Consider the following 23,161-nt stretch of genomic DNA (forward strand, 5'->3'; position numbering starts at 1 on the left):
AAAAAAAAAATATTGAGTTGGACAAGCTGTTCAAAGCTGTTCATGCCCTCAAGTCAGATCTTCCAGCTGGTGTGGGGATTTAAACCTTCAGTTAGAACAAGCGCCTGTTGGTGCTTCAGGCCACTGCTGCCCCACATGGAGACACGCCCGAGTGTGGGGGGTTTCTCAAAGATCTCTTCTGCCCTCTTCTGGTGAAGAAGTCACACCGCAGCCTGGTGTCAAACTGAGAGGACTGACGGGAGATCAAAGATGGAAGTCTGTTTATGAAATATATTATGATTTGAGGTCTACTCTTTGAAACACTGCATATTTGTGATGATTTGACATGTATTTAAAAAGTTGATTTTATCTGATGTAAACTGATTTTTGCCAACGTTCCAAAGAGGCTCTGTGTTTCAGTGTCCACTTTTATGTCGCTAAACATCTGCACAACTTTACATCTATTCTGTTTGTGCTCATCTTACAGAAGGATTAGAAGGAAAAGATTATTCTATTGAGAATTTTATTTTTAAAGACAATGGAGGATATTTAGGTTCAGGCTAGCAGACACTATGTCACACTGGAAGGATGCACTGCAAACACAAAGGAAGGTGATAAAGTGTGTAGATATAGTTAGATGTTGGGGTAGGCTAAATATGAGAATGGAAGAATGAATCTGTTTGTGTACTAAATGGACTGTATGATGTGTCGGTTTTTAATTTTTTTAGCACTCAAAGCACTTTTTAAACTGCTGCATCCACAGACACACGCATGCACACCCAGATGGATGCATCAGAGGGTATTTGGGATTCGGTGCCCTGCCCAAGGACACTTCAGCATATGGCTGCAGGAGTCTGAGATCAATAGGATCAAAGTGCAGAGGTTTATACAGGAGATGTGACTGAAATGAACAGTATTGTTAAAAAAAGTAATTTCAGAGTTCAGCTTCTTCACGGCCATGTTGAGTTTTCAAATGCTTAATGGGCTTCATTACAAAGCTAATTATAAAATAGTATATATACTCATTTTAATAACCGAATGATTCCCTGTAATGTGACGTCATCTGCGTCACTATTTACAAACATTTGTGAAAGAATGTGGTTGTTCTAAACAGATCACTGAACGTAAGCATCTTGTAAAGCAGCGGTCTCCAACCTTTTTTGCGCCACGGACCGGTTTATGCCCGACAATATTTTCACGGACCGGCCTTTAAGGTGTCGCGGAAAAATACAAAACAAAATACAACAAAACAAAACTAGTACCGAAAAAAAGAAGATTTATTCATAACACACGTGAAAAGACCCAGGAAAACCGAGTTAACGATAAAAACGATAACAAAATCACGCTGAAAACCCTGAAAAGCATACATTTCACACCTGAGCCTCTACTCTCGCGGCCCGGTACCAAACGACTCACGGACCGGTCCGAGGCCCGGGGGTTGGAGACCGCTGTTGTAAATGATCATTCGAACAAATCACCATATGACATCTCTTCTCTTCTTCTTGTTCCATGATCAGCTGTAAGTAGTATTATAGCACAATGGAAGCATTCAGGATCCGTAGCAGTGTAAGACCACGGTGGTTACACAGCAGGGTCACAGCGTGTTGCCAGCTCTCTGCTGACTCAGTAACTGCAGAGCATGAACATCAGTACAAAGGCTGTGTGTCGGGAGCTTCATGGCCTGGGTTTGCACAGCTGACCTGTGTCGTGTTTGCTATGGTGATTGGTTTGTTATTTTGGATCGGGATATAACCTGTTATGTCAGGGTGCTCTATGTCACGGTACTGGGTCGTGTGGCCCAGTGTTTGAGTTTTATTGTATTTCGTTATTCATTGGTTTTCTAGTTTCAGTTTAGTTTATCTGAGTAATTTCTACAATGCACAGGTTGCTGTTGTCCTTTGTTTGTGGATCCTTTTGTGTCTTCTCCCCTGTTCTAAGTCTCCCTGCTTCATGTCTCTGTGGTTCTTGTTGTCAAGTTCCTGTCGTGTCTGCATCTCATCATGTTTCCTGTTTATTTTGACAGTTTTGTTTCCATGTTCTATGTGCTTAGTTTGCACTTCCACTGTGGCATCATTATGTTCATTCTAGTCAGCTGTTTGCTCATACGTCTCCACTTCCCCTGATCTCCTCATTTGTGGAGATCGGTCTTCCTGTGTTCATTGTCTCGTTGTCTGTGTTACCCTCCCTACCCTTTGTCACAGTTTCCCAGTCAAGCCATAGTTGTTATCTTGTCTAGTCGTAGTATAAAGTCTCAGTGAGAGTCATAGTTTCCCAGTTTACGTTCAGGTTTTCCCTCAGTTTAGCCTTGTTGTATTTCCTTGAGTTTTCAGCCCTAAATAAAGGCTCGCTTTTTGTTAAGTTCAGTTTTGTCTACTTGCCTCTGTCTGCACTCGGGTCCTCTACTCTCTCCACACAGTCCTGAATGATCAGGCTCCGTCGTATCTTAAAAACCTCACACTATTATCTGACTTCACTTTCAGGCTGCTGGCTTATTTGTGTTTCACAGAGTTTCCAAAGGTAGAAAAGGACGGAGAGCCCATAGCTGTTAGTCTGGATTCAGGAGACAGACATGTTCGGCACTTTTAGGCTTCCAGCTCTCCTTTTCTGATGAAGCTTACAGTTGGGGCGGGATCAGTTTTCTTAGTTGCTGCTGCTTGACTCAGACACTGAACAGTGCTTCTCTGCAAAATATGCAGTCATGTGACTTTTGTTTACGGTCTTTTGCAGTTTGTGTTTTGTCTGTTTTGGGATTTTTCTCTCTTTTCTCTGTCCTGACCCCCTGACAAATCGATAGACGGCCCATCATCGAGGCTGGTTCTGCTTAAAATATTTCCCTGTTAAAAGGGAGTTCTTCTTCACCACTGTCTCTAAATGCTGCTCAAGGGTGGGGGTGGGGCTGATCATTGGGGCTTTTTCTCAAACACTGCAGTGTCTTTACAGTACAAAGCATCTTGAGGTGACGGTTGTCTGTTGCACTACTGAATAGATTTGATATCTGTCCTTATCATTTACTCTCTTAACAACCACGAGGTGACTAGCTGCCTGGCACATTTTCAGATACTAGAAGCTAAAATGTTACACATGCATTTTGAGCAAAGAGTTCTTCTATTGTCAGCTTTTCCATTTGGCAAAAATTCCATAAAAAAGGAGTGGACGGGATCCTGGTGACTCTCACAACTGTTGCCCAGAGCCACAGATGGGGCAGGAGCAACGAGTGCAGAACAAAGTGAAACTAGGCTGCATGAATAGGATTTTTAATGGATAATAAGTTGTGTTTATTTTTGGCTAATGCCAACTTTTAGTAAGTAAAATTAATCTTCCTTTGTTAGTGTTAATGATTGATAAAATTAGGAAGGTTATAAAGGTTACAGCAGAAAAAGACTGAGACTCGGTGACCTTAATCTAACCCTGTAACCTTCAACAGGTCATCGCTGAGCTGAGCGAGGTTAACAGATTTCAAAATCACAAAATTAGGAAACAATAAGTTCTTACCTGTGTAGTTTCTGTCATCTGTGGCAGGGGAATAGAAAAAGGACAAAAGAAGAATTGATTACAAATATATTCAGATTTTTATTTTGTTACAATAAATACTCCAACAGAGTGGGTAAAAAAAAGTTTTTAACTGAAAGCGTTCAATGTTACTTCGCTCCACTAGGGGGCAGCAATACAACACCGTAGTTATCCTGTGAAAGGGTCTGGAAGAGGTTTATGCTTAGCAGCAATGCCTGGCTGGAAGTCCCTATTATGTAATAGTATGAACAACACATAGCATATAAAACCCAACAGAAAACCTATAAACCTCATTTAATAAAGGCCCAACACAAACCACTGTCTCAATGCTCTTTCAGTCTATTTGAAGCATTCACACATGTAGGTCAGCATTTCTAAATCTAGACTTTTAGGGATTATACAATAAGGGCCCTACTTTCCAACTGTGCTGATAATTCCTCTTTCATCTCTTTTAATACTACCATTCCCATAGCAACTTTACTCGTTGCCATGCCAACTCCTCTGATAACCAGTTGGCATCATGTTTCCTTCACTTGTTTGTTTCATCTATGTGTGTGTGTGCGTGTGTGTGTTTGTTTCCAAAATCCTCATTTATTTGCACTAATTTGAACAAATCTTTTCCGACAGCGGACACGCCATCTGCTGTAACTGAGAACACTGATGGGCGTCAGTGACATCACTAATACCCACTCAGGCTCTTTATTCCTGACTGTTGTTTCATGTACAGGACGTCATTTGCTTTACCTGCCCGTGCCAACGGTACAGACGACCCTCTGAGGATTTCCACTGTGATTGGCTGCATTATTTATTGCTTAGCAACAGTGCTCCACTGATGGGAGAGCAGGTGTTTGCAATTATCTGTCATCTTTAAAGCCTAATGCTCCTATTTTCGGGAGGCAGACTGAAACCCAAGTGAGCAGTGGTAAAATACTGGGCTACAGCGATTCTGTGGAAGAGACACTCGGGAGAAAATTAAAATATAATACATGCATGCTTGTCCTCACCCCCAGGCCAGAGTATATATCTGTATATTAAAAAAAGTTTCCACCTGGCTCACTGAAAATCAGCAGATTTCTTGGTATAATACCTTTAGTATATTTAATGAATCTCCCAGCCATAATTCAGAAGGAATCATTCAGAAGGAATCCTGGCTAAAAGATTCAAAAGGAATCAAAGAATCGCTGCTACAAGTTGAGCCTGGTATCAAAAAGAAACCTTTCAGATGCTCCAACCAGCGCAGCTACCTTTGCCTGTGATTAGATGACCCTTGAAAGTTTACCCAGAATGCTTTTTAAACTTTTCTTCAGTAAATGACCAGAAAATAAATCAACATCCAGGGTACCGGTGCTTGTTTCTGTTCTTCTACATCACAGACGTTAGTTAAACTGGTGCAGTTTGCCTCTGATATATACGATGCTCATCACTGGTTAGAGAAAAAGCTGTGCTGACGATAACAAACCCATTTGTGGCTGTAAACTTGATTTGGTTGTGGGTTTTGACAGTTTAAATGAGGCTTTCAGCCCTAAAAGGACTGTGCAGCTATCTGCTGTACGTATGGAGTTATGAGGGATCAAAGATGCTGGAAAAAATAAAGTAGCTAAAAGTACCAGATTTCAACCCACCCCTGTGTACTTTGATCAGGTGGGAGGTGGGAGGCGCTGAGTGATGAATAAACTGTCACATCAACTTTCTGGGATCTGGAAAATCCTATTTAACCTTCACGTGACCAAGTAGAGCCATTTATGACCCCAGCTGTTTATTACTTATGCCACTGTGATATTTTTAATTATGAAAATGTTTCCTGGTCTGATTTTTCAAGGTTTTACTTCCAAGAACACAAATACATGTAAGTTTTGTTTTTATTGGGATTTTTTTTTCATTACAGGCTTTAATTTGAATGTTTTGCGGTGAACTACCAGAATTAGAGCACACCGCCAGAACTTGGCACCCAAAATGACGACGAAAAGAAGAGCCCAAGCAATTTATTGGTAGGCCAGTATTGTTAGCTATTATTAGCTATCTACCCATCTAACAGTATCAGCTTTTAAATTGCTCAAGGACTTAAACTTCTTGTGACAGAGGGAAACACCCTTCTTCCTTTCCATGACCGCTGATGTTGCATAGTTTGTCCACCAGAGGGCACTCTGCAAGTTCCCTGTTGTGTTTTTAGTCACCCAAAGCATAAATCGGTAAATAAATAACTGAACATAATTTCTTTATGTTTTGCGTGTCTGAAAGATGAAAAAATATAAGCGATTATATTAAAATATGTGATTTTTAAATCAGCCTTAAAATTCCTATCAGGAATGAAAACAGCTCCGCAGAGATGATTGGAAACTGCAATTTGCATTACACCATTTTAGAATATGCATCATAGATGAAGGGAGCAGTAGTGTAAGGCAAACACATAGTGCCATTAAATAGTATTCATGTTTACATTATTATTTGTTGCTGGATTATTGTGTATTATCACAATTATTGAGCTAATTGCTTATATTTTTAAAGGTAAAATTTGAATGTCTCAATTCAATATTTTACATAGTTGCACTGATTTGCAGAAACGTCTAACAGACAAACTGTGGTAAAAGAAACACCTAAATCCATAACAGCTGTTCGACAGTCACTCAGAGACAACATGATGTTTCTCGGGGGGTCTGCCTCCGTCTCACTGAGCGTGCCCAGTTTTTTGCTTATTAGGAAGAAAAACTTTGGTTTGCGGGTATAAGAGTTGCTGAATCTAGTGACAAAGTTTGCAACATGAGGTTTACTGAGGCATGATTATTACTGCGGTGAGCAAGAAGGATGCCTGGCAGACAAGTAAGGATGAGAAGCATTCTAAGTATTTCGACATTTTAAAAAAGCCTGTAATTACCTTGAACAAAGAACCTCGGTGGAAGAGCTCGTGTCAGATTTTATAACTGTGACATAATCTGACAAAATCACAGCTTACACGAGTGATGTACAAAGACTGTGCTGTGATTTCAGCTGTATTTACATGTAAAATTATCACTGACAGGGAAAATTAGAAGCTACAGACAGTCTCTTACTTTGCACAGCAGCAGCTCCCACATAGAGGCTGTGCATGAGAACAGAGAGGGAGAGCAGCGGGAGAGCAATGGCTGCGAGAGCTGTGCTGCAGAGGAGTGCTGCAGATTCTTCACTACGTGCCTTTGAGAAGGAGAAAAACTTCCTAAAGGGGGATGAAAAGTTGCTCGTTCTAGATAACAAAGTTGCTGATTAGCAAAAAATGAGATAAACTGAAGCTTGATGAACACTACTCAAAGTACAAAATGTCACATGACCAAGCTGAGATTGAACATCCAGCTCGAATCTTACAGAAACAAATATTCAAGTGCCTGCCTAATATTCTGTATAGTTTGTTTCTGTTAGCCTGAAAGCATCAAGTCAGAATCCTGAAATGGATCAGTGCTGTGTTTGCCTGTAGTGTGTCAATATAAAGATTTTCTAATTAGTGTAAAAAGCATTTAATCTGCTCTTTAGCGAAGCTGGAACCAGAGACTGGTTGCCAGTTCATTAAAAAGTCCTAAATAAGGCCGTAAGTATTTTATATTTCATGATTGATTGATTCCTGTAACCAGCTGTGAGCATTAATGTCATGGATTGTATTTTATTAAATTGCATAAATTTAATGCCTGGAACAGAAAGAAGCATCGGTGTCCTGGATGTTTGATTCATTTACTGGAGAAAACTTTAAAAAGTCAATTTTGTGTAAACTTCCCAGGTCTATATGACCACGCGTGCGACAGGTGACAGCCTATCAAAAGCCTCCTTTGCGCCTACATTTTGTTACCAGCCTCATCCTCTAGCTGTGGTTCGCTCCATGTTTGGCACTCGTTTGGTTTTCCAGGGAATGACCCAGTTATCATTCTTTATTAAAGCCTGAATATTATTCACATAATTAGTTGTTTAGACCTAGTTTTATTCCTCCTGAGGTCTTAAAATACATCAGTGTTCTTTTATTACTGCAGAAACCATGTATTAATTTGCCATCAAAGCAGCTGCTGTTTTAATTTTCTATTTATTAACCAATTTGTTGTTTTAGGTGTAAAATATCAATAAAGGCTCAATATTTTTCCTCACTGAGTAAATTATAGCCTCCAGTTGTTACTATGATTCATCACCATCATTTGCAACTCCAGTCATGGCTCCAGTCATAGTTTCAGTGTCATTAATTACGCTCTTTGTTGTCAGTCGGCTTGCTTCGCCCGCTGAATCTCTCATGTAACAGAAAATGGCATCCCACTATATGACATAATTATCTTAATTCTGCTAGAAGGCGCAGTATAATGGAAAACCTGATATATTCTGAGACACTCACACAGGCAGGTGGGTTTAGGCGCGTCCCACTTGCCCAGCTTAGTGCAATGGCTGATGTTTCTGCCCTCCAGGATGAAGCCGGCGTGGCAGCTGTAATGGAGCACGGTTCCTTCCACGGGGGGCCCGGGAGGCTTCGCCGTCACCCTGCCGTTCTCCAGAGACGTCCACACCCGCGGGCACAGCAGCACTGGAAACAAGAAGAGGGAGTTATGGAAAGGTAAATCCATAAATACACAAAGAAGGAGTTGCACAAATGTTGCTCAAAGGGAGATGAATTCATTGTCTGCACGACCGGGTGCCTCCAAGTCCAGTTTTAACCCTCAGCTCCATTTCTCTGTCTACCAGCTCCCGGGGAAACGCTCGGCCTTCTAAGCTGATTTACGCTCCGCTTCGTTCACTGCTCAGTTCCTCTCCTTGTTTAATGGGGTTGCTGTTCAGTACTGAGGTTTATCAGTAAAAAGCCTGAAAACAGGATTTAAAAAAGCAGGAAGAGTGAAAAACAGTAGTAATGCGAAAACCAAATTGACGGGTTGAAAGACACTCAGAGGATAATTATGGTTTATTTAAACCTGGTGGATCCACCATGGGAAGCAAAGAAATCAGTGAATTTCCACCTCAGAATCACGTGATCTGTTTGGTCAATTACTTTCATACATATATAACGAAGCTTTCCTTCATGCTATGAATATTTCTGCCTCTTTCAGATTAGAGGTGCGTTGAAATTTGGCACTTCTAAATGTTTTTTGGGGGTTTTGCACTAATTTTAAGCCTTCATAAATTAATAAATTCAAGAGACAGTCACATTAAATTATTGGGGCATGAAATCACAATAATGGGATTTCTAACAGTTTTTAAAACATCGCTTCAAGAATTTAACGTCTATGGCGCAGATGAACAGAAACAAGCTTCGGTACCTGTTCGCATTGTTTGAGCTCTGTTTTTAAAATAATTCACTGTTTGGCCTGATAGTTGATTCAAATGTAGTTCATTTATATTTTTGTTTATTTACTGTAAATACTGACGGTGATTATAATGTGTTACCAAGCTTGAAAGCCATCTCCACTCAGGATAACGTTCACATAAAAAACATTAACTGCTTCATTCGAGTCAATTAAAGGAGCAAAAAGAGCGCGTCGCTCATTAAAACACGACCTTCATTCAGTAAAGAGTCTCCCTGATGCCGCTATGATTAAAATAGATGGAGGCTTGTTGTGCTTCATTTCTGTGGCATCGAATTTGGTAGCTGCAGTTGAGAATTTTTAGATCGGGTTCAGTAACATCGGTGTCACTGACTCACAGCTATAAAGCTGTTAGTCACTCTCGTATTTACAGTTTTGATTAGGCACAAGTAAAAAAAAAAAAAGCCAGTTTTCCTTCGACTTTTCACATATCTGGTAATCAACACATGTTGACAAGTCAAGATAGGGCGTTGTTGTATTTCTCAAATCTCCCTGTGTATGTCTCCAGTCAGGATTTTGCTCGGTACACCACTGCAGTGGATTTAAATCAAACGTGCCGACTTTCAGCCTTAAGTCAAATTGTTTTATAAAACCTTTTCATTTTCTGTTTAGAAGACACAGCCTCTTTATACAAAGTCGCCCATTTTCAGAAGTAATTGGATAATTATTATTATTATTATTATAATTCCAGAGGCAGAATTATAAAGATGCTGCCAGTGGCACCTGTGCTATGAATTTGGATATCCTATGCTAGGTTATCACACTGACTTGATTTTCAGAAAACTTGACCTCTGACCTTGAGGTCGAGGTCACTGACATTCAAACTTGTTCGAGGTTTTTAGTTGCTGCACCTACAGTGTCAATTTGAAAGGAGTAAAACCTGTGATATTTATATATTTTTCATCAGTAGTTTCAGCAGTCTGTAAATGTTAGCTAACTTAAGCCTAATATTAAGAAACAGCCTTGAGGAGTGGCTCTACAGTGTAGTGGTTTATAGATGTGCCTAACAAGCAGAAGGTTCCCAGTTCATCCCCGTGTGGAGAAACAAATCCGACATTGAGGGCTGCGTCAGGAAGAGTATCAGGCATTGCAAAAATCTGCTAAATCAAACATGTGGCGCTGCGTGCTGTGAATGAGCCGCTAATATTGGTGAGAGTACACACATTTAACATCTGCCTAATTTACACAGCTGTGAACCTTTCAATTCTTACTAATAACAACATATCAAACAATTATTGCTTCATCTTACTAAACAAAGCAGCAACTGACTGAAGCATGCCTCAGTGTTAGTGCCACCGATATTGATTTATTAGAAATACTTTAAAGAAAAAGAGTTTTCACACAACTCTGCTGTCCTGAGGCCCCGCCCCAGTATTTCAGTCAGCTCAGGTCGGGACTATGAGTGAACCATTGCAGACGCTCTGTTGTAGATTTGCTGCTGAGCTCGAGATCATCTTGAGATCATTGTCGTCTGTACAGATGACCTCACCTTTGAAACAGAGGAATTCATGGTGAAACCAATAACTGTAAGGAGCCCGGGTGTTGGTGGAGCCCAAATCATCAGTCCACCAACACCGTGCTGACAGCTGGTGTGAGGCATTTGTGCTGATATGCAAGTGTTTGTACATTATGGCCAAACATCTCCACTTTGGTCTCGTTTGTCCAGAGGACACTGCTCCAGAAGTCTTGTGACTTGTTTAGATGTAACTTGGCAAACTTAAGTCACGCTGGTTCTTTTTACAGAAGAGTTTTGGGGGTTTTTTTCTGGAACCTTCATAAACAAACCATACTTGTTTAGCCTATTTCCAGTTGTACTGTCTTGAGCTAACTGAGGCCTGTAGAGTCTGAGGTGAAGCTCTTGGACTTTTTCTGGTTTCTCTGATGATTGCACCGTCTGATCTTGAGGGAAATTTGCTGGGAAGATTTTGGCACTGTGTTAACACAAACACACGTGAGCGCTCCAGACCTGCAAACTGTCTAAAGCTCTGCTTTTACTGAGGTGCTCACATTTACATCTTAATCCTCTGAGTTCCAGTAGAAACAGTATGGGTGTGCTTGGGGTTTCTGCAGGACTGCAGAATCCTTTACTAGCCATGTCAATCTGCACTTCAAACTGTTAACAGGAAACAGGAAGTCAGCCTGTTCCAACAATAGAAGGCCCCAGGCTGGCAAACTGCCAATTGTAAAATAATCTGCCACATCAGCCAAATTCATGGATAGCTCAGCACTCCAAGTGTCATGTTTAATTATCCAATCTTTGACCCTTCACTTACTTTATGTTAGTCAGTCGGGCCTTCTGTAAAAAATGTTAAGCACCCTTTAATTACAGGAAAGTGAGCTGAATTAAACATGTCTCAGAGGAAAGTACTTAACCACCGTTTTAATCCAAATCTTATTTTTTGCTCCCAAAAATTACACAAATCGTGATCTTACTGACAGAAACCCCTTAAAAAGGAAAATTTGTGTAAAACATAGTCTGTTAGTAGGAGTTACAAAAGTAAAATGCATTTGGTTTGTATCAAAGAAATTGAGGCAGACTTTGTTGGAGATTTTCTTGCATGTAAAATATTTTGGGGACACATCAGAGAGGTTAAATCACCAATGATATAAATCTGTTTGACCATTTGTAAGATTTTTAAATGGGGTTTCATTCACATAAGCATAAAATACTTGTTTTTGTTTTTCATGGTTATGTATATTATTTCTTCCCAGAAATAAGAGGAAAATGACTGCTGCTAAATAAGGTAAAACGCTGCTTTAACTACATGCAGACCAATCATGCTTCACTCCCCAAGCTCGCTTTTCTGAGCCAGAAAAATCCCTCCTCACAGCTGGCCACAGGCATGCCTCTAGTTAGCTTTAATCATGCCCAACGTGGTCTGGGGATAGCGTCACTCTCTCTGGAAACAAGGCTAGTCATGATGCCACACATTTCATTAATTGTAATGAAAAGTGGCTCCACTGCAGAGTCTGTCGTCATGTAGTAGCCCTGTGATGTTCACGGCGACTAATCTAAACGAGAAGAAAGGAACGCAATCAGACGGCAGCCTCGGTGACAGAGGCAACGGGTTAAAAAAAGTCTATTTTTTCAAGGTTTTTCATCTCTTCTAGTTACGGCTGCTGCAGAAAGAAAACGAACGACCTTCCCTACAGTCCACACATGAATAGATTCCTTCATCTGAGCAAGCACTGCAGTAGGTAAAAGTGGAATATAAATGAGCAAAAAGCTGAAAATGTGTCTGAGATTTAAATGAATTCATCCTGTGAGATTATTTTTTTCCCTTGTTTGCATATTTCCAGGCACTAGTTTCTAGTACATCTGGCAGTGTTCCCACACACGTCTCAGAAACAAAACGGGCACAAAGTAGTGACGGAGTCGTTAGAAAGTTGGAAAATGGAAAGTTTTGCGTTAGTTACCAGGAAAAATAAAACAGGAATAGCTTTTTTCTTTTTTGTCTGATCTGGAAATGGCCGGGCTCCTCGGTGTTTTTCTGTTAAGCTGCCGAGTTTGTCGAATCTTCCTTCCAGCATGCGAGTACAAAATAAAACTCCAATCTGCACATTGCAGCTTGTGCTCTTACGTAAGCCAGAGAAAACAAAAAATCCTGCTTCTGAGAGTGTACTCCTGGGAAGATTTCCACTGGTGTTAAATGTGAACTGGAAGAACAAAAATGGGAGGTTTCAACTGGGATTTGACTGGATTGCTGCCCTTATTTCAAAATTTGCAAGAGCCAATACAAATTTGGTTTGTAGAGAGATACAATCAATTTCATAGTGCAAATTTATTCATTAAACATCATCTAAATGTCTCTGAAGACACAGACGGCCTCAGTGGAGACAGTACAGATCATTTCATATTTACATGTATTTATTTTATAGGCCTTCACTTATTTTCCAAGCAGGGAGCAGAGGGAAAAGGCTTCATCTCCCCTGTAGAATAAACATATTCTCATCTCTGTGTCCCGTTTTTTTCTCACTGCCTGTGCTTTGACACACTGGCCACGTGTGTCCAAAATGGGGTCATTAAAGTCCAGTTTAAAAGTCACAGGTTTACCTGACAGGAGGTCGCGGTTGTGGTTAAATAGTCAGTTATGATCAGGAGGGTCTGAGTCATGTGATCTGTAAGTATCTATGTGGTGACCATAAAAAGAGCTAATCTTATTCTCTAAATACTAAGGAAAGTTGCATTAATGCTTCTTTCATTTCTCTCTTTAGCACATGCGCTGGGCCGTCTTTATGAAATGAGATCAGAATTCAAAGTGACAGACTAAAAGCCCGTTCATGGAGAAACAACAAGGCTGAGAAGCGTCACAGATCATATCGTTTAAATTATGTCTGCTTCCATCTTACACCATAACTTGCAAATATGCTGATGTGCTTTGAACAAACTGTTTAATTAATAGCCGAAATGGAAATAACAGTAATGTAGGCGAGTCTGCTGGTTATGGCCCGTTTACCACGTGCAGCACTTTGTAACATAGGTTTAGAAAAATGCTCCATAAATAAAATATAATTAGCCAAATTAAAATGATCAAAGTGAAGTAGAGGTTGTATTGCAGCTCTGTTTGCAAAGCTTACGTCCTCATTCTGAGCATTGTTGTACTGCCAGCTTTTAGGATTATGGTTAATTAATTTGACTTCAAAGATGCTAAAAGCTTTCGTAAAGGAACTGTTAAGATGGATCGTCTTCAGCAGGAAGAGGGAAAAACGAGTGGACCAGAGGCTGGGGAGCATTTTCTATTACAGCCACTTCATTTCAACTCACTGTGATGATTAGTGAGCTTTTTTTCACATCAGTAATAGTGTCTGCAGTGATGTGGACGCTGTGCAGGTCAGTTTGTGGGTAAAATGTACAGAAAACCAGAACGCAGTGATTTTCAGATCTCATAAACCAAACGTAGAACACAGAAACATATCAAACCTTTTAACTGAGAAACTATATTATAAAATATTAACTCAATTCAAATTTGATATGTGTGACACGAGTGCAAGGGACGAGGCCAGAAATCAGTATTGGATGCCTGAGCCAGCCTCAGCCAAAGCTCATTTAAAAAGGACTGAGGCAAAGTGGAAAACTGTTCTGTGGTCAGACGAACTGAAAATTGAAATTCTTTTTGGGAAACATGGACACCACATCCTCCAGACTAAAGACGAGGGGGGGGGGGCTTGTTATAAGCACTCAAGCCTCCGTCTCTGACGGTATGGAGGTGGATTAGTGTCTGTGGAGCTGGCACATCTGGAAAGGCTCTATCGATGCTGAAAGTTATGCAGGTTTTAGAGCAACGTGTTTTTTTTTAAAGACCTTGTGTATTTCAGCAAAACATTGTTAAATTGTGCAGAATCGGGGTGCTGAACTGGCCTGCCTGCTAAAATTCTTCAATCAGACAAGAATGGGACAGCATTCCTCCCCCAAACCTCCCACAGCTGGTCTCCACAGTTCCCAGATGGACTTTAGTTAAAAGATGAGGGCATGCTACACAGTAGGAAACACGACCCCATCCCAGCTTTTTTGTGATGTGTCGCTGCCATCAAATTCAAAATTACTGATTTTATTTTCTTAGAATTTTCGCTGCTTAAACATTCAATATGTTCTATTGCTAATAAATTATGGGTTAATTAGATTTGCAAATGATTGTATTCAGGGGGGTTTTCTCTTCCCGGTGTAGAAGTCTGTGGGAAAGTGGCCTTTGCCTTCTTTCTTGCTGAATACAGCATGATGTTACTGTTGCAAATGATGGTCCTTATTAGAGTGAGAATTGGAAATAAACCAGAGCGCGCCATTGACAAGCAATTTGTCAATCACAAGTCATCAGTGTGTGTGTTGTCCGAGGGTTTCACAGTCACCCCTCATTTATGACGTCTGCTTCCAAAAAGATGCCAGTTTGAGACTTCAGAGTGGGACGTCACTGACACCATCCTTTATATACAGACTGTGGTGAAAAACATTGGGTATGGAATAGGGCTGAACGATATATCGCATTTGCGATAATATCGCGACATGATCAAGTGCAATTTTCTAACCGCAAAGGCTGCGATTATACTGCGATTATATTATACAATTCATGGGCTGCATCCTCCTGAGGCCGCATTTGTAGACCGATTACGTCACAGCGACGCGCCGAAGGCTGTCCAAATTACTAACATATCCCAGAATTCATAGCGCGGCCCAGCCAAACTCCAGTTTCCAGCAATGGCGGCCGCTACTAAGTTTTAAAATTACTCATACTAATCTTTCTGGGTCACAAAATAAACTTTTAACATATTTTCAGGCGAGAAAGTAGTTGTGTAAACATCAAATATCTGCTCGGTTTATCAAGATATCCCATATTTGCAAAAGTGCTTCGACGTTTTCAGAGGCGTCTGCTACCCACCAGCTCGACAGCTAGCCGGGAGCTCGAGGGTTACTGATGCGGCCGAGAACGGCACAACTCCCGGCACATCATTTTCAGATCACCGCGGAGTTTCGCTGCTCGGGTTAAACGTAATATATAAGTCACTTAGACAACCTAAAAATGTTATTGTTGGGCTTTTTTCAGTGTTTTGTTTGTTCGTGAGTAAATCGGTTTGGCTGAGATTAAAGTTATTAGATTAGATAAAATAAAACTTTATTAATCCCCCGGGTGGGTTCCTCCTTGGTTTTCACACAGCTGACTAAACGTCAAACAGAAAACTTATTAAACAGAAGTATGAGACAGTCGAGAATTTACACCAGTGTCTGGTTATATTTTAGATAGCAAGAAGCAGACGGCCGAGTTTATTAAACTCCACCGAGACAGCGGTGACGCTAATCAGAACTAGACCGTCCAATTTCACGCCTTTAAACTTTAAAGGCGTGTTTGTGTGTGTGTTTATACAATTGCTATTATGTTTGCACTTTATGTGTAATGTTACTGACTGCAGAGATCAGTAAGATGTGTGTATTTTTTATTTATTAGTTTTATTTATTTAATATTATTTTTTAATTGAATGACTGTCTAGTAGTTCACAGATGTCGAAAAACTGAGTGTGGTAAAGCCACTGATTTTTTTTATGTATATTTCTGCAATCTGCACATTGTACTGACTTTCATTTTAATGTTTACACCAGGGTTCCTTGTCAGCACTTTATGCTCAGATGTTTGTGAGCTAAAAATAAACTATTGTGTATGTTCAAATATACTGTTGTGATTGAAGAAGTTAAATAAAAATGTCAGTCATCAATTCATGCATCACCTCATGTCATCATAACAGAGGTCTGTCTTCCAGGAAAGAACAGTTTAAAATTAATGTAATATAGTATTGGCCATACTATATGATGTATTGCTTGTCTTTGTTTAATAATACAGAAGACAAATACCTTAAAAAATAATCGCATATCGCATCGCAATCGCAATATTGGGGCAAAAAATCGCAATTAGATTATTTTCCATAATCGTTCAGCCCTAGTATGGAAGGTGAGGTTTTTGTAGTTCATCTTCTTAGATGTTGTAGTTTTAATGCAACAGACTCATATCAGCAACATCCGTTATGAGCTTATCAAGCAATCCAGCACAAGTGCAGATTCTCTGAGCACTGTGGTGGTTTTCCCCAAGTCTCCTTCACCTCGTGATGTTTTCCATCAAGGTGAAACAACAACAACATAAACAACAACAAAAATGTGATTAGGGAAAAGCATTGGAGTTTTGTTTTTGACCACAGCCTGTTTTTTCCATCCCATTTGAAGCTTTGTGTTTTTCACCCACTCGCTGTTCACCTGCTTGTTGGCTTTACTCACCAAAAATGGTCAGACTGCAAAGTAACCACTTTTATTTCAGCCTGTCATTGGTGACATAAAATACTGTGAAGAAGACTTGAGTGACTGCTCATTTTTTCATATTATGTTTCCAAGGAGCAAGACTCTCCCCCCCCAAGTGATGTCGAGCAATAACTCTCCGGTTCTCCGAAGCTCTTTCAAGTTCTTCTTTGGTAAATGAAAGACTGGCTGTCAAGAAGCCACAGTTAAGGAAGGGAAATAGAGAAAAGGGCCAAATTACACAAGAACAGGACTGAAAATGAGGGTTAACAGATCTTTTATGGTCATTAATCCAAACTTGTAGTTTTTGGTTCAAGTCGTCATCAGTGTGTCTACAGGCATCTGTAAAACACAGTGGAAGCTCTGTCTTGGTTTGGGGCTGATTAGCAACAGGTTCACTGTTTAGTGTAACAATGATCCCAAACACACAATCATTGCAGTACGAGTTCACCTGGAGAGAAAAATAAACCACAATGGCTCACTATCAGGCATGGATTGGCCTCCCCAGAGTCCAAACGTCAACACTATGGAAGTACTCGACAGAGAACTGAACAGAAAGCAGCCAACATCCAAAGAAGAGCTTTGAAGAGCCTTTATGAAGCCTGGAGAACTGCATGTCTTTCAATAAGTTGCTGAAATAATTTTACATTCTTGTAGCAAAATATAAAGAAATGATGGGTGGCTCAAGACTTTTGCACAGTACTGTATTTGCTTTTGCATTGCATGAATTCCACTAAAAGTATTCATGGATGTTCAGTATTGTGGGTGGCTGACGAACTAGAAACGAACATTTCTTGAGCAGTAAAAGTAGAGCTTCAAAACATGCTGCAGCTCAGTTACACTCAGAAGAGTTTTCCTTTACCAAAAAGGTTTCATTTAGTATTCTTTGTAATGAGAAAAAGGAGCAGGGAATGCTTTGGGAATAGGAGAGCTTACAGCTGGATGGATGTTTCACATCAGCCTTTTGTGAGCAGTATGAATTTTGCTCTGTTGCCTTGTCAGTCAGCTTAATCTACCATTGGAACGTGAGGGCCGAGTCGGACGGTGCAGGAGTCCAAATGTAACAACTCATTTTGTTCCAGTGCTTGAACGGCCTCTCGTGGCCTTCAGAAGCAACCAGGTCAGTGAAGGAAAGACTGACTGTTGGTCTCCTCACGCTAACATTTCACTTACAGTTTATCAGAGCGTCGCCTTGTTGAATGAGGAAGTATAAAATCTGCACAAGTCTGCGTTAGTAAGAAGGCATGGGGTCGATGGCAACAATCAGAGGATCACAGTTCCTGCCTTAGTATTATAACGAGCGGCGTAGAAGCGAACATCAGATCAGATCAGAAACTTTATTGTCATTGTCACGAGAACAACGAAATGAAGAATGGTCCCCGATCATTGCATCATCCCTAGCAATATCAAAATATAAATAAAACAATAAAATTCAATAAATAAAATAGATAGAATACTTAAAATACTAATAAGATGTAACAGTAAAACATTCACATACATTCCCACACACATGCTTCAGACCGTGCATAGATTAACACAAGAGTGGCGTGATGGACATTTTTTTGTAGTATTCAGATGTGTTATTGCAGTTGGATAACAGCTGTGTTTGAGTCTATTAGTCCTTGCTCTGATTGCCCTGTACCGTCTGCCTGAGGGCAACAGTTCGAACAGGGAGTGGCCAGGATGTGAGGTGTCTTTTATGATGTTTTGGGCCTTTTTAAAACAGTGGGCATTGTGTAGAACTTCCAGTGTGGGGAGAGGGCAGCCAGTGATCTTTTGGGCGGTGTTAATGATCCCTTGGAGTGCTTTCCTCTGAGCCCCTGTGCAGCTAGTGTACCAGATGCATATGCAGTAAGTTAGAACACTCTCAATGGTGGCTCTGTAGAAGGACACCAGCAGTCTCTGTGTGATGTTATTCCTCCTGAGAATTCTCAGGAAGTACAGTCTCTGTTGGGCCTTTTTCAGCAGCTCGGAGGTGTTCACACTCCAGGAAAGGTTCTCCTCTATATTGACTCCCAGGAAGCGGAAGCTTGCCACCCTTTCTACACAGTCCCCATTTATGAATAGTGGTTGGATCTCTGCCTTTTTCCTTCTGAAGTCTATTATGAGTTCTTTGGTTTTTGAAGTGTTGAGGAGGAGGTTATTGGCCTTACACCATGACGTCAGCTGCTCCACCTCGTCTCTGTACGTAGACTCGTCTCCCTTGGAAATGAGCCCCACCACTGTGGTGTCATCTGCAAATTTCACAAAGATGTTGCTGTGGTGGCGAGGAGTGCAGTCGTGTGTGTAGAGAGAGTAGAGCAGTGGACTGAGCACACAGCCCTGGGGTGAGCCAGTGCTGAGACTCAGGGCTGAGGATGTGTGATGGCCAACTCTGACTCTCTGTCTACGGCCCGAGAGGAAGCTATTGATCCACATGCAGGTGCTGTATGGAAGCCCCAGGTCTTGTAGCTTGGCCACCAGTTTGTGTGGAAGGATGGTGTTAAAAGCTGAGCAGTAATCCACGAAGAGCATCCGCACATAGCTACCATGCTCTTCCAGGTGAGTTAATGCAGCATGGAGTGCTGTGGCTACAGCGTCTTCCGTGGATCGGTTTGCTCTGTAGGCAAACTGGTGTGGATCCAGGCTGCGGGGCAGGGCTGCTGTGATGTGTCTGCGGACCAGCTTCTCAAAGCATTTCATTACCACTGGGGTGAGTGCCACCGGTCTGTAGTCATTCAGGCCGGTGATGTGGGGCTTCTTAGGCAAGGGGACTATGGTGGAGGACTTCAGGCAGAGTGGGACAGTCGCCTGTGCGAGGGATTTGTTGAAAATCCTGGTGAAGATCCCAGCCAGCTGTCCTGCACAATCCCTCAATATTCGACCTGGCACACCATCAGGACCCGCCGCCTTCCTCGGGTTAACAGCCTGCAGCATGCGCCTCACCTCGTGCTCTTCCAGGGTGAGGGTGGTGCTGCTATGGGTGGCGTGTTGCTGCTGTGGCTCCAATACCTCTGGTACCCTGGTCTCAAAGCGGGCAAAGAAGATATTCAGCTCCTCTGCCAGCTCCAGGTCACCGTCCGCAGCTCCGAGATTGATCTTATAGTTGGTTAGGTGCTGGATGCCTTGCCACACCTGCCGGCTGGTATTACTCTTCAGATGGTCCTCAATCCTCCTCCTATAGTCCCCCTTTGCCTCTCTGATGCCTCTCTTCAGGTTGGATCGGGCTATGGTGTAGTAATCCCTGTTGCCAGACCTGAACGCAATGTTCCTCTCCTTCAGCAGCTGCCTGACCTCCCGGGTCATCCAGGGCTTTTGGTTGGGATAAGCCCGGATCCGTTTGACTGCTGTAACAGTGTCTATGCAGTGTTTTATATAGCAGAGGACACTGTCTGTGAACATTTCCAAGTCCTGATGTTCAAAGATATCCCAGTTAGTCCTGTCAAAACAGTCCTGCAGCTGCTGAGAGGCACCCTCTGGCCATATGGTAATATTCTTTGTGATGGTAAGAGCAGTTTTCTACATCATAGTATTATTAGCATTTAGGATCATTTTTATTAGTACCTCATCTTACTGAACTCATATTTATGTTAGAGTTTAAAGGAAGTATCAGTTTAAACTAACTTGACATGCTTGTCTTTGGAGATGTAGGCAGAGGAAGCAGTGAGGCGACAGTGCTAACCAACCCTGTGACAGACTGCAGACCTGTCCAGGGTGTGCTCCACCTCTGCACTCCCAGCTGGCATAGGCTCCAGCCCCCCTGCACACCCTGAACTGGATAAACAGAACAGGATAGATTTTTAAATGACCTGAAAGCTTCATGTAAAAATGGCTCTTTTAAAACTAGAAAATGTAAAATAACTGTAATTAGTATTTTGAATACTAATATTTTGTTATCATGTGACAATTTTAAAATAGCGGGGGGAAATTACAGCAGTGTCTGGACTCATGGAGTGGTTTCAGCTCACTGTTTAACTGTTTGGCTACAGCTTTACTGGTTTGGCCCTCTCACTGCTCTCCTATTGTGCCCGGCCAAATCGAGCTGCTATTTTCAGATGAAACACCTCCGAAAATTCATTGAACACGATCTGCTCTGCGCCAGTCAGTTTATGGAGGGAGGGAAAGGTTACATGTACTAGAGTTGTATAATTAAAATATGTAAAGATGTCAAAATATCACAATATCAGTGATTACAAATGGGTTACATCTTTATTTCTTTCAGAAAAAAAGGGTTTATGTAAAATATAACGTTCATTCTTTTGCTTTTCACCATGCTGCAGTCTCTTCCTTTGGCATCTTTTCCACAGTCCTGGTCAGTAAAACCATTGGGGACTAATGTGAGTGAAACATCACCAAGGGTAGAATGGCTTACAAGGAAGTAGGACAAGAACTCCTTTCAGTGCCTGAAATTCATTAAAAGACCTAACATGACTGTACATGTATATAAATATAAATACTGGAAATATTCTCACTCGGATACCTGAGGAAACAGATGGTGCATGACTCTCCTGCTTTAATAACCAGTTAAAAACATGTTTGCAAAGACATGAAAAGTAACCACATGTGAAAAGAGTAAACACTGCAGTAACCTGTTAGTGCTGTTGTTATTGTGTGCACCAGTTTATGGTTTAAATGTTTTTATTTATGTAAAGGAAAACACAAGAACCAGACACAGGCAACAATTCACCGTAGATTCCAGTGTAACGTAATGAGGTACTCGAGTATTCTGTATCACTTTTGGATAATTTCTCTCACCTTGCCCATCCCTGCTGAGTCAGCACACACAGGCATGATTAACTCTTCAGTCTCTTTTATGTGTTTAGCTGGTTACAGATGCAGAGTCGGGGTTGATGACTGTGTCTGATATCAGGCGCCTTTTGTTTGAGAAACTAACCTGCTTATGTGCTTTTTTTTGTATTTCTAAGACCTTCGAGTTTAATACATCAGATGTGTTTCAAAATATTTTTATAAACCCAGATGAAGTTTTACTCTTTCTCTGCATGTTAATTCAGCTGCATTTAATTTTATTTGCACTCATGTTTACAGTTTTATTTACAGTGATGTGAAAACCTGAGTACACTCAGTGTTTCGGTAGCTTTCAGAACCATCTTTAACAGGAGTAACTTCAAATGTTATCATATCATTATTATTAGATCATTATCACACTTCTAAACAGCTCATGGAGGTTTGGAGACACATTTATGCACAGCTCTCTTAACATCTCGCTGCAGCATTTCAGCCTGTTTGAGGTCTATGAGAGCTTTAATATTTAACAAGGAGCTTGACGATGAAGGTAAAGATTCTGCAGTATTACACAGAAGATCCTCCATGAGCAATCACAGAGGAAGAACTGCCCACTATTAATAGCAAAGCCATGAAGTATTCCAACTCAGTCGGTATTACTGTAATGTAACAGGTTACTTTAAACTGCAGTAAATATGTTGCATTACTTTTGAGAAATAATGTTACCTAATGCTATTGTAGTTTAACAGTGGTATGTATAAAAGCAACCCCCACCGAGTGCCAAACAAAGTGCACAGCAGGAGTTGGTAGACACCAAAAAAAGGCTAAAAGCAGGTTGAGACGGCACAGACAGCTCCCCGTGAATCTTTGCTGTCATAACATCAGACGCTTTATTTCATTGTAGTTTTGGCTTTAAATTAAGATTGTTGATTAAGCAGACAGGACACTTGAAAACTGAATATTATACACAAGATTTGTCTGGATTTGGTTCACTCAGCATCATTTTCAGCCACAGCAGGAAACTGTCAGCAGAAAAGCTCTTATGAACTCCCAGTACACTCCCTGTACTCAGCACCAAGTGCCAAACAGACAGAGTTAGCAACACAGACAGCAGTATTTCATCGACCAAGTATTTCTCTCCAGAGTTGGAGGAGAAACTGAGCTAAAACAGTAAATATTGCACTTATATTTGCCAGGCAGACACAAACAAAACTCCGAATGAGCACAAATGATGCTCCATATGTGTAAATACCCAAGTCTATCGTGTTAAACATTAAGGAAACGCTTTCAAACTAAATCATATAACTGTACTGGAATAAAACACATAATAGGCTGGAATTAGCTCAACATACCATCGACTGTTTTCAATCATCCTGAACGCTGCAAAGCCAGTGAGATGGAAGCAACCATTTGGGATTACTGTACATCGTGTAATTCATATAAAAATAGATAAAAATGCCCTCTAATCAGGGGTAGGCGGCACACCTCCTCCGGTTGCTCTTCTTGAATGGATAAACCACACTCCTTTTATAACACAGAAGCTACTAATTCACAGGCTTCATTCACTACAGTTTACTCTGTGTGTCTTGATTTTGGTGCAATGTTTCGCTGATTTTGTCGGGAGTAGAAATAAATCGCCACGCTGCGTTCTTTCTTCACACCTGCATGTATCAGCGCATAGTTGGAGAAGGAAGGATGACCCGTTGATAGCGAGACGGAGGGAGAGAGAAAGAAACCAAAACACTGGAGTTCCTCCGGCTCCCAAAGCCGGTCACCACAGACTCTTGTGTTAAATTAACCAAACGTACTAATAAACATCTTGAGGCCACAACAGTTTCCTCCTTTCGTAATCGATGTATGGTGGTCAAACTCCACCTGAATAC

The 23,161-nt window shown here is 41.1% G+C and overlaps 1 protein-coding gene across 4 annotated transcripts in view; it reads right to left on the reverse strand.

The window, feature by feature from the left end:
- Positions 1-23,161, reverse strand: part of gabbr1a (gamma-aminobutyric acid (GABA) B receptor, 1a) — a 143,113-nt gene that overhangs the window by 107,504 nt on the left and 12,448 nt on the right. For all 4 annotated transcript variants that reach the window (XR_014913838.1, XM_085423901.1, XM_085423898.1 and 1 more), the window contains exons 5-6: positions 7,829-8,014; positions 3,472-3,489 (exon numbers count right to left, since the gene is read on the reverse strand). Coding sequence is in view for 3 of the 4 variants with exons in the window: in XM_085423901.1 (XP_085280027.1) it covers positions 3,472-3,489; positions 7,829-8,014 (204 nt within the window). In the remaining variant the exon portion in view is untranslated. The remainder of the gene's footprint in view (positions 1-3,471; positions 3,490-7,828; positions 8,015-23,161) is intronic.

Source organism: Rhamphochromis longiceps, linkage group LG11 (assembly GCF_057381845.1).
Source record: "Rhamphochromis longiceps isolate RC_006_pf linkage group LG11, R_longiceps_female_GT1.1, whole genome shotgun sequence".
Lineage (NCBI taxonomy): Eukaryota > Metazoa > Chordata > Actinopteri > Cichliformes > Cichlidae > Rhamphochromis > Rhamphochromis longiceps.